The 12,651-nt window shown below is 38.3% G+C and overlaps 1 protein-coding gene across 3 annotated transcripts in view; it reads right to left on the bottom strand.

Moving 5' to 3' along the window:
• Positions 1-12,651, bottom strand: part of METTL4 (methyltransferase 4, N6-adenosine) — a 53,990-nt gene that overhangs the window by 23,167 nt on the left and 18,172 nt on the right. For all 3 annotated transcript variants that reach the window (XM_037060714.1, XM_037060713.1, XM_037060715.1), the window contains exon 4: positions 446-815. In XM_037060714.1, the coding sequence (XP_036916609.1) occupies positions 446-815 (370 nt within the window). The remainder of the gene's footprint in view (positions 1-445; positions 816-12,651) is intronic.

Below are 12,651 nucleotides of genomic sequence, written 5' to 3'. Positions count from 1 at the left end.
AGTTACACATTCATCGGCTGCTTCTTGTATGTGCCATGACTGGGGATCAAACCCGCAACCTTGGCGTATCAGGACAATGCTCTAACCACCCGAACTACCCAGCCAGGGCCTGGATACAAATTATTCCAAATGCCCTGTAAGTCTTCACAGTAATGTTAATATGGTCCTTTCAAACCTCATGGTTTTTTGCTATATTTTTTAAACTTTTTATATGAAATAAACTTTCAGCCTTATAACTTATCTTTCTCCCTTCCTCTCTCTCACTAAATATTAATAAACATATCTCAAATGAGGATTTAAAAAACCTAACATCTAAATTTCAAAACTGAATTTAAAAGCAAAACTGCACTGAGAAAATTCAGTGTTTACCCTATTCAGACAAAGTCTTGATTTCTGAGCCCAGAGAAAAATTCTTTTTCTAATAATACAGATAATAATTACTCACAATTCAGAAGTGGGTTCATACAAGAAATGTCAGACAAAAGAAAACAGCTTTTTGGTGGCACAAGGTATTTCTGTCCCATTAAGGTGATGATTTTTGTAAAGCTGGAGTTGTTTTCAACAAGCCGTAAAAATAAATCCTGTTCTGTAACAGACATATCATTTTCCATCAATTGTAATGTCAGAAGTTCCATTTCATTCAGAGTAGGCAAATGCTTTGCCATGTCACATAATTCTGACAAATTGCAGGTATCCAGTGGCAAAGCAATGGGCTCACTACACTTCTCCGGTTTTTCAGAAAGCGGGTGAAGAAAGCCATTTTTTAAACTTTCTTGGATTATCTGTCGAGATCCATCTATTATCAGCCCTCTGATCTGTAAGAGAATATTTTTAAGCACATTACAAGGTCACTGACATTAAAGCAATTATCTAAACAATGTAATTCCTACTATGCTTTGAATATGTGAACTTTATGGATCGCAATCAACATTCTAAGTACTTACAGGAAGACAATATTATACTATAATGAAAAGATAAGAATGTGTGAGTATACCTTTCAAATCCAGTTTTGTAATTGAGAATAATACAAACCTCATAAATTCACTAAAAATTAAATAATGAAACACTATCCAAGATGGCAGTACAGTAGGTGGAAGCTACACTCACCTCCTCCCAGAATAAAACTGGAATTACAATTAAATTATAGAAGAATCATCCTGAATAACTAAGTGAAGACTAGCTGAAGAGAAGTCTTATGATCAAGGATTTATAGAAGAAGCCATGAAAGGCATGGACCTACATCCAACATTACTCTACCCAACAAAGCTATCATTTAGAATGGAAGTGCTTCCCAGAAAAGGTCAAGTTAAAGGGCTTCATTATCACCAAGCCCTTATTATATGAAATGTTAAAGGACTTAGCTAAGAAAAAGAAGATGAAAACTATGAACAGTAAAATGTCAACAAACTCACAACTATCAGCAACCTAAAAAATAAAACATTTATTGAACCTAAAAAATAACAAAAACAAAAGAAAACAACTAGAACAGGAACAGAATCACAGAAATAAAGATCACAGAGAGGGTTGGAAGTAGGGAGAGGGAAGGAGGGCAATGGAGGAAAAGGTATAGTAAATAAAGCATAAACAGTAGGTACAAAACAGACAGGGAGAGGTTAAGAATAGTATGGGAAATGGGGAAGCCAAAGAACATATGTATGACCCATGGACATGAACTGAGTAGGGGAAGTGCTGGCGTGGGGTGGTGCAGTGTAGAGAGGAATAAAGGGGAGGAAAAAATGGGTCAACTGTGATAGCATAGTTAATAAGATACTCAAAAATAAAAACAAAGTAAAAAAAAAAAGAAGCCACATTGAGACTGTTAGGAAGGGTGAAGAGACATGAATAGGGCTGGCCCCACTCCTACAGGGGCAGCTGTGGCTCCAGAGGGATAGCTCAGTTGCAGGGGATTCCCCCTGAGAGGCATGGGATCTAAACCCCAAACCCCTTCAGCCCAGAGAACCAGAGCTGGGAAAAGGCACCCATCTAAAATCTGCCTGTGAAAAGCAGGGGAGTTTCTTCCTGCCAGAGATGGGCAGGAGTCTGCTAGAGACAAAGGCACCCTCTCTAAGGGCCACACAGACAATTTCAGACAATTTCATTCGAAGCCACTCAGCCTGGGCTTCAGCAGAAATAGGGCAGAGCAAACTACAGAGTCTGGGCTTTGTGGATTTGAGGAGGAAGCTAAAAGTACAGCTGGCAGGATCCCAGAGCTGAGTCACGCATCCATTCAGGAAACACCATCTTTCTCGGTAGGAGCGCTCTCCTCTGTGAGGCATCAGCACAGGAAAAAGTAATAACCACACACTCTGGACTCCCTCTTGACCCACTCAGTGAAGCGTATGCTCTACTGAGGAGTATACACAGAGGTTCTTAAAGTCACTGAGTCAGGTAGCTGGCAAGTGGAGGCAGACCGCAGTGAATCTCATCAGGGAGCCTTGGGAATTTTGTTGACCTGCCCCCAAACCTGGTGCTGGTAACAGCCAGCTTTCAGGCGCAGCTTCATCATTCTCATACACACCCTGGCTCAGCAGAGGCAGACATAAACTGTGGATCACTTATAGCTCCAAACAGACTGCCAAAGGCCAGCCACAAACAGGGTATGACATTGGGGTGCACAAGAGTCCCTCTGGAGAGGCCCAGAACCAAAACACCCAGTGGCCTGCTTTAGACAATAGCAGAACAGGATCCAATAAACTTCACAGGCAGCATATCCAATGGGAGATCTCAGCAGGCACCAAACCATGCTAATAGGAACTCTGTTTCACAACATCAGCACCTCCACCGCAGCTCACATACCATGGCCAAGGTTCAGCATCCTACTCAGCCAGCCTGAGGGTCAATTCAAGCACGAACAGACCAATAGCAATCAAGACTCAATTATAACAGGGGAGTCCACCGAATGCACACAAAAAACATTCCTGGAGCACCCAATTCAGATGGTCAAAGAGACTGCTCTAAGGCCACCCTGCAAAGACTAAAAGACCTACCTAATAAATAGAAACAAACATAAAAGGGCAGCCAATGAGGAGATAAAGAAACAGGTCCCAAATAAAAGAACAGAAAAATCTCCCCCCAAAAGAGCTAAATGAAAATGGAGACAATTTATCAGAGAGAAAGTTCAATGTTATGGCATAAGGATGCTCAACAACATGAAAAGAACATAGCAATCATAAAAAGGATCAATCGTAAATGAAGAATATAACATTTAAAATGAAGAATACACTGGAAAGAATAAAATGTAGGTTGAATAAAGCAGAGGATCAAATCACTAATTGGAAGGCAAGGTGGAAAAAAAAGCACCCAATCAGAGCAGCAAAAAGATAAAAATAAGTAAGTATGGTAAGTGACCTTTGGAACATATAATACATAACAACACCCACATAATACCACTACCAGAAGAAGAAAAGAAAGCAAGAGATTAAAAGCTATTTAAAGAAATAATGAATGAAAATACCCATAACCTGGTGAAGGAAGAAAAAACACACAATCCAGAAAGTACAGTGTCCCAAACAAGATGGACCCAAAGAGGCTCACACCAATTCACATTATTTTTCAAATGCCAAAGGTTAAAAACAATGAGAGAATCTTAAAAGTTGCATGAGCCCTGGCTGGTGTGGCTCAGTGGACTGAATGCCGGCCTATGAACGACAGAGTCACTGGGTCAATTTCCAGTCAGGGCATGTGCCTGGGTTGCGAGCCAGGCCCCCATTAGGGAGTGTGTGAGGAGCAACCAATGCACATCAATGTGTGCATTGATGTTTCTCTGCCTCTTTCCCCCTCCCTTCCCTTCTCTCTAAATGTAAATAAATAAAAGCTTTTTTTTTAAAAAAAAGCTGCATGAAAAAGACAGCTAGTTACTTACAAGGGAGCCCCAATAACACTGTCAGCTGATTTCTCAAAAGAAACATTTCAGACTGGATGGAAATGGCATAAAATATTCAAAATGATGAAAAGCAAAGACCTAATACCAAGAAAACTTTACCCAGAAGGCTATGATTTAAAATCTAAAAAAGAAATAAAGAGCCTTGAACACATGAAAAAGCTAAAGGAATTTGTTACCACCAAACCCGTATTACAAAATATGTTAAAGATCCCACAAAGAAGAAGAAGAGGAAGAAGGAGAAGGAGAAGGACAATGGGGAGAGGAAAAGGAGGAGGAGGAGAAAAGAAACCAAGGAACATAGTTAAAATAATACAATGGCAATAAATAGGTCCCTATCAATAATCATTTTAATGTAAATGGCTAAATGTTCCAATAGAAAGACAGCAGGGTAGACAAGAAAATAAGACCCATATATATGCTTTCTACAAGAGATGCACCTCAGAATGAAAGATACACACAGACTAAGAAGTAAAGGTATGAAGATATAATTCAAATGGAAATGAAAAAAAGCTGGGACAGCAATATTTATATCTAACAAAACAAACTTTAAAACAAAAGGCTATATATAGTAAGACACAAAGAACACTACATAATAAAGAGGGAAGCAATCCTATGAGTAACCCTTGTAAGCATTTATGCACCCAAAAGAGGAGCACCTAAATGTGTAAAGAAAATTTTGAATGACATAGAGACTGACAGTAATACAGTCATAGTAGGGAATTTTAACACCCTATTGACATCAATGGCTAGATATCCCAGCAGAAAATCAAGAAAATGGTAACCTTAAAGGACAAATTAGACAAGATGGATTTAAATGATATCTTCAAAGCATTTCACCCCAAAGCAGCATAATATACATGCTTTCCATGTGCACTTGAAACTTTCTCTAGAATAATACGCATGGTATGATACAAAACAAGTCTCAATAAATTTAAGAAGATTAAAATCATAACAAGCATCTTCTCTGAACATAGTGGTATGAAACTAGAAATCAATTACAATAAAAAAAAACAACTAACAAATAGCCCTGGCTGCTGTACCTCAGTGGATTAAGCACAGGCCTGTGAACCAAAGGGTCGCTGGTTTGATTCCCAATCAGGGTACATGCCTGGGTTGCAGGTCAGGTCCTCAGCAGGAGGTACATGAGAGGCAACTACACATTGATGTTTCTCTCTTTCTCCTTCCCTTCCTCTCCTCTAAATATAAATAAATAAAATCTTAAAAAAAAGACTGGAGGGCTAAATAACATGTTACTAAACAATAAATGGGTTAACAATGAAATCAAAGAAGAAATCAAAAGATACCTTAAAACAAGAACCTAAAATCTGTGACACACAGTGAAAGCAGTCTTAACAGGGAAATTCATAGCATTACAGGCTTATCTTTTTAAAAAAACAAATCTCAAATACATAATCTAACGTTACACTTAAGGGTAACTGAAAAAACCAACAAAGCCCAAAGTGAGCAGAAGGAAGCAAATAATACAGATCAGAGCATAAATAAACAAAAGAGCCTAAAAAAATACAAAAGATCAACAGAATAAAAAGCTGGTTCTCTGAAAACATAAATAAGATTGACAGGTCTTTAACCAGACTCACTAAGAAAAAAGAAAAGGAGAGGACCCAAATAAATGAAATCAGAAATAAAACAGTAACAACTGGCACCAAAGAAATACAAAGGATTTTAAGAAAATATTAAGAACAACTATATGCCAACAAATTAGATAATTGGGACAAAATGGATAAATTCCTAAAAACATAAAATTTTCTAAAACTGAATCCAGAAGAAGCAGATAATCTGAATCGAATGATTACAACTACTGAGATTGAAAAGTAATCAAGAAAGTCTCAACAAACAGAAGACCTGGACTGTAAAATTTAGCAGACATTAAAAGAGGAATTAACACCTATTCTTCTCAAACTATTCCAAAAAATTCAAAAAGAGGGGAAATTCCCAGGTTTATTTTATAAGGCCAGCATTATCCTAATTCCAAAATCAAATAAAGACACTACAAAGAAAAAAAATGATAGGTCTATGTCCCTGGTAAACATAGATGCTAATATCCTCAACAAAATATTGGCAAACCAAATCCAGTAACAGGTTGAAAAGATCATACACCATGATTACATGGAATTTTTTCTGAGGATGCAAGGTTGATAGAATATCCCCATATCAATAAACATGATACATCACATAAAACAAAGGATAAAAACTACATAATCATATCAATAGATACAGAAAGAGCATCTGATAAAAATCTAGCACACATTCATGGTTAAAAAATTCTCAGGAACATGGTAATAGAGGAAATGTACCTCAACATGAGGAAGGCCATGTATAACATACCCACAGTCAATATACTCAATGGATAAAAACTATAAGCATTTCCTTTAAGATAGGAACAAGACAGGAATGTCCACTTTTACCACTCTTATTCAATAAGGTACTGGAAGTCCTAGCCACAGCAATCAGGAAAGAAAAAACAAAAGGCATCCAAATTGGAAAACAGTGGGTAAAAATGTCATTAGTTACAGATGACATTATACCGTAGATTGAGAACACTAAAGATCCCACCAAAAGACTCCTAGAACTAATAAAGTAGCAGCATACAAAGTAAATATCCAGAAATCAGTTACATTATTATACACCAATAGTGAACTATCAAAAAAGGAAACTAAGAAAACAATACAGTTTCAACTGCTTATAAACCTAACAATAAATTTAACCAAGGATGTAAAAGACTTGTACTCAGAAAATTAAAAGACACTAAAGAAAGAAACTGAAGAAGATATACCATGCTCATGCATAGGAAAACTTAACATCATTAAAATATACACACTACCCAAAGCAATCTATTGAGTCGATGCAATTACTATCAAAATACCAATAGAGTACTTCAGACAAGTAGAACAAATATTCCAAAAATGTATATGGACTTACAAAAGACTGCAAATAGCAACAGCAATCTTGAGAATGAAGAACAAAGTTAGAGGAATCACATACTACCTGATACCAAACTATACCACAGAGCCATAGTAATCAAAGCAGCATAGTACAGGCATAAAAACAGGCACATAGGTTAATGAAATAGTGAGACCAGAAATAAACCCATGCTTTTATAGTCAGTTATTATTTGACACAGGAGGCAAAAACATACAATGGGGTAAAAACAGTCTATTCAATTGGATGAATACATGTAAAAAATAAAACTAGACCACCATCTTATATTATACACAAGACTAAATTCAAAACTAAGAGAGACCCAAGATGGTGGAAGAGTAAGTGGAAGCTATACTACTTCTTCCCAACACCAATGTGGAATTACAACATTGTAGAGAAATCATCCAGAATAAACCATTGAACACTAGCTAGAGAGAAGCCTTATGACCAAGGACAGACAGAAGAAACCACTTCACCACAATGTGACTGGTAGGGAGTGCAGAGGAGGTGAGACAGGGCTGGCTGGGCTCCCACAGGGAGCCTGGGCTTCAGTAGGTGGCAGCTAAAGTTCCAGAGGGATATTTCAGCAGCTGGGCAGTTGCCCTAAGTGTGGTATCTAAACCCCAAGTTGGGCTCCCCAGCCTACAGCACTAGAACTAGAAAGAAACCCAGATAACATCCAGCTATGAAAACCAGCAGGGTTTGTGTCTGCCAGGGAAAGATGGGCAGAGATGCAGAAAGCCTCTTACGTGGCCAATTTACAAAATTTCATTCCCAGCCACTTATTCTGGGCTCTGAGAGAGGAAGAATAGAGCGATCTAGAGACACTTGGGGAAAGTCTGGGGTAGATGGCTCTGGAGAGAGAACTGAGGGACAACCAACAAGATCCGTGTGCTGAGTCACTCCCCACAGTGCAGAAGCCGTCTTTCTCAGACAGGGCACTCCTTTACAAGTGGCATCAGCATGAGGAAAAGCAACAGCCCACCCACAGGAATTACTCTGCCCCACACTGTGGAGCTAAAGCCAGGCTGCTGGTTACAGCTTAAACAGTTGTACAACTAAGGGGGAAAATATAAAGAATCAGACAAAATGGGAAGACAAAGAAATAGACCCCAAATGAAAGAACAAGAGAATTCGCTAAAAGAAGAAGTAGGTGAACTGGAAACAAGCGATTAATCAGATAGAGAATTTAGAGTAATGATTATAAGCATACTCAACAGCATGAACAAAGACACAGAAACTACAAAAAAGGATCAGTGAGAAATAAAAACTGCAGTATCTGAAATAAATAATACACTGGAAGGAATAAACAGTAGGTCAAATGAAACAGAGGTTAAAATCAGTGTTCTAGAAAACAAGGTAGAAAAAAACACCCAGGCAGAACAGCAAAAAGAAAAAAATATTTTTAAAAAGTGAGGAAAGCTTAAAAAACATTTTAGGCAACATGAAGCATAACAACATCCACATCATCGGAATATCAGGAAAAGGGAGCAAGCAACTGATGGAAACTTATTTGAAGAAATAATGACTGAAAAGTTTCCTAATGTGCTGAAGGAAAAAGACACACAATTCCAACAAGCTCAGAGAGTCCCAAACAAGTTGCACCCAAAGAGGCCTATGCCCAGACACATCATAGTTAAAATGACAAGACTTACAGACAAGGAGAGCATCCTAAAAGCTGAAAAAGAAAAAGCATGTAGTTACCTACAAGGGGGCACCAATTAGACTGGCATCTGATTACTCAACAGAAGCATATCAGTCCAGAAGGCAGTGGCGTGAAATACTCAAAGTAATGAAAAGCAAGAACCTACAATCATGGCTACTTTGCCCAGCGAGGAAGGCTATCATTTAATATCAAAGGAGAAATAAGGAGCTACCCACATAAGAAAAAGGTGAATGAGTTTGTTAACACCAAACTAGTAGTGCAATAAATGTTAAAGGGCTTGCTTTAAAAACAAGAAAAAAAGAGAAAGAAAAAAAAACAGAATGAAACAGTCTAACAATAAAATGGCATTACTTATGTATCTTTCGATAATCACCTTAAATGTACATAGCTTAAATGCTCTTAACAAAAGACATAGGGTACCTGAATAGATAAGAAAACAAGACCCATATATTAGCTGCCTCCAAGAGACCCATCTCAGATCGAAAGATACTCACATACTAAGAGTAAAGGCATGGAAAAATATATTTCATGCAAATGGAAAAGAAAAAGAAGCTGAGGTAGCAGTACTCACATACAATAAAATAGACTTTAAAACCAAGGCTATACTAAGAGACAAAGAAGGATACGGCTTTACAATGAAGAGAATAATCCAACAAGAGGATAAAACCCTAGTAAATGTATACCTATCCAACACAGGAACAACTAAAAATGTAGAGCATATTTTTTAAAAATATATATTTTATTAACTATGCTATTACAGTTGTTCCATTTTCCCCACTTCATTCCCCTCCACCCTGCACACCCCCTCCCACCCACATTTCCCCCCCTTTAGTTCATGTCCATGTTTCACACTCAAAAATTCTTTGATGTCTACATTTCCCCTACTATTCCCACCCTCGCCTTGTCTATTTTCTACCTACCATCCATGCCACTTATTCTCTGTACCTTTTCCCCCCACTCTCCTCCTCCCACTCCCCTGTTGATAATCTTCCATGTGATCTCCATTTCTGTGGTTCTGTTCCTGTTCTAGTTGTTTGCTTAGTTTGTTGCTTTTTTTTTGCTTAGTTTGCTTTTAGCTTGTTATTAACAACCATGCTACATTAGGCATGGTTGTTAATAATTGTGAGTTTGCTGTTATTTTACTGTACGTGTTTTTTGTCTTCTTTCTTCAATAAGTCCATTTGACATTCCATATAATAAGGGCTTGGTGATGATGAACTCCTTGAACTTGACCTTATCTTGGAAGCACTTTTTCTGCCCTTCCATTCTAAATGAAAGCTTTGCTGGATAGAGCAATCTTGGCTGTAGGTCTTTGGATTTCATGATTTGGAATACTTCTTTCCATCCCCTTCTTGCCTGTTAAGGTCTCTTTGGAGAAATCAGCTGACAGTCTAATGGGAACTCCTTTGTAGCTGGCTGTCCCCTTATCTCTTGCTGCTTCTAGGATTCTCTCCTTCATTTTCATCTTGGCTAATGTAATTATGATGTGCCTTGGTGTGTTCCTTCTTGGGTCCAACTTCTTTGGCTCTCTGAGCTTCCTAGACTTCCTGGAAGTGTATTTCCTTTGCCAGACTGGGGAAGTTCTCCTTTATTATTTGTTCAGATAAGTTTTTCACTTGTTGCTCTTCCTCTTTTCCTTCTGGTACTCCTATAATTCGGATGTTGGAACATTTAAAGATGTCCTGGAGGTTCTTAAGCCTCTCCTCATTTTTTTTGAATTCTTGTTTCTTCATTTTTTTCTGATTGGACGTTTCTTCCTTCTAGTCCACTCCATTGATCTGAGTCCCAGTTTCCTTTCCATTACTATTGGTTCCCTGTACATTATTCTTTATTTTGCTCAGCGTGGCCTTTATTTTTTTCATCTAATTCACGACTAACTTCAACCACTTCTGTAAGCATCCTGATTACCACTGTTTTGAACTGTGCATCTGATAGGCTGGCTATCTCTTCATTGCTTCATTGTATTTTTTCTGGAGCTTTGATCTGTTCTTTTGTTTGGGCCATTTTTTTTTTGTCTTGACGCACCTGTTATGTAGTGAGGGGCAGAGCCTTAGGTGTTCACCCAGACAGGGCAACCCATTTGCTGGATTGTGAAGCAATATATGGGGCAAGGGTCAGAGAGGGAACAATGCTGCTTGCTCCACTCTCTGCTGGATTTCAGTCACTTCCTCCACTTCTCACAAGCAAATGGGATCCTTTTGGTGCTGATTCCCAGGTGGGTGGACTTGTGTACATTCTAGGACCCTGTGGGTCTCTCCAACAAACTCTCTTGTGAGGCTAGGAGTTTCTCCCAGCACCTCAATCCCCACAGGTGTTTTCAATCTGTGTTCTGAGGCTTTATTTCCCCATGCTGGAACCCTGGTTGCATGGTCTGTCTGGCTCCCGTTTTGCCTGGTTTATCTGCATGCGAATATGGAACCACCCGGTCCGCCAGCCGCCTTGTGTGCCTTGTCCCACCACAATCTGCCACCTCGCTGGGCCTCCCCACTGTCACTTTGTGTGTCCAGGGCCCGCCAGGCACCAATTTGCTGCGAGTCCTTTCCACACCTGTTGCCCAACTCTGCCTCTCCTACCAGACTGGATGAATGTATGTACTTTAACTCATTGGTTGTTGGACTTCCATACAGTTCAATTTTCCACTGGTACTGCCTGTTTTTTGTTTTTAAATTGCTGTTGTCCTTCTTTTGATTGTATGAGGAGGCACAGTGTCTCTACCTATGCCTCCATCTTGGCCAGAAGTAGTAGAGCATATCTTGATGGACATAAAGGGAGAGAGTGACAAAAATACAGGCATAATTGGGGATTTTAACACCCTAGTGACTTCAATGGATAGATCTTCCAGGAATAAAATCAATAAGGAGACAGGGGCCTTAAATGATACACTAGATCAAATGGATTTAATTGATACCTTCCAAGCTTTTCACCCCAAAGCAGCATAATATACATGTTTTTCAAGTGCAATGGAACATTTTCTAGGATAGGATAGACCACACTTTAGGACACAAAGCATGTCTCAATAAATTGAAGAAGACTGGAATGATGTCAAGCACATGGTCAGCAGTCTCTGACCATAATGCTATGAAACTAGGAATCAATCACAAGAACACTGAAAAACATGCACACATGGAAGCTAAATAGTGTGTTATTAAACAATGAATGAGTCGACAAAAAGATCAAAGAAGAAATAAAAAGACACCTTAAAACAAATGAAAATGAAGACACAACAATCCAAAATCTGTGGGACACTGGGAAAGCAATCCTGAGGGAAATTCATAGCACTCTTTCTCGAAAAGCAAGAAAAAGCTCAAAAAAAAAAACCCACCAGTCTAACTTCACACTTAAAGGAGTTTGAAGAACAACAAACAAAGCCCAAAGTGAGTAGAAGGAAGGAACAATAAAGACCAGAGCAGAAATAAATGAAATGGAGTCTAAAAAGGATACAAAAAATCCAAGAGCTGGTTCTTTGAAAAGATAAACAAAATTGACTAAATATATAAATGTTAGACCTGAAATCATAAAAATCCTAGAAGAAACTACAGACAGTAAAATTTCAGACATGTGATGTAGCAATATTTTTTTCTGACATTCTCTTTGGGTAAGGAAAACAGAAGAAAAAAATAAACAAATGGGACTATATCAAACCAAAAACTTTTTGCACAACAAAGGCAACAATCAACAAAATGAAAAGACAGCCCATTCAATGGGAGAATATATTCATCAATGAACTTATAAAACTCAACATCAAAAATACAAAGAATCCAATTAAAATATGAGCAATCAACAGATACTTCTCCACAGAGGACACACAGATGACCAATCAGTACATGAAAAGATACTCAGTATTACTAGTCATCAGAGAAATGCACATTAAAATTATAATGATATATCACCTCACACCTGTCAGAATGGCTAGCATTAGTAAATCAACAAACAACAAGTGTTGGCAAGGATTTGGAAAAATAGGAACCCTCATGTACTTTTGGACAGAATGCAGATTGGTATAGCCTTAGTGGAAAGCAGTATGGAGTCACCTCAAAAAATTAAAAATGGAACTGCTTTATGACCCAGAGATGCCACTTCTCGGTATTTCTTTGAAGAAACCCAAAACAGTAGTTCAAAAAGATATAAGATATATGCGCCCTGGTGTTCATTGCAGTATTAT

The sequence above is a fragment of the Sturnira hondurensis genome, unplaced genomic scaffold (genome assembly GCF_014824575.4).
Source record: "Sturnira hondurensis isolate 20B ecotype Veracruz unplaced genomic scaffold, ASM1482457v3 Scaffold0012467, whole genome shotgun sequence".
Taxonomy (NCBI): Eukaryota; Metazoa; Chordata; class Mammalia; order Chiroptera; family Phyllostomidae; genus Sturnira; species Sturnira hondurensis.
Note: the sequence above shows the minus strand (reverse complement) of the source record. Positions and strands in the feature narration are given on the sequence as shown.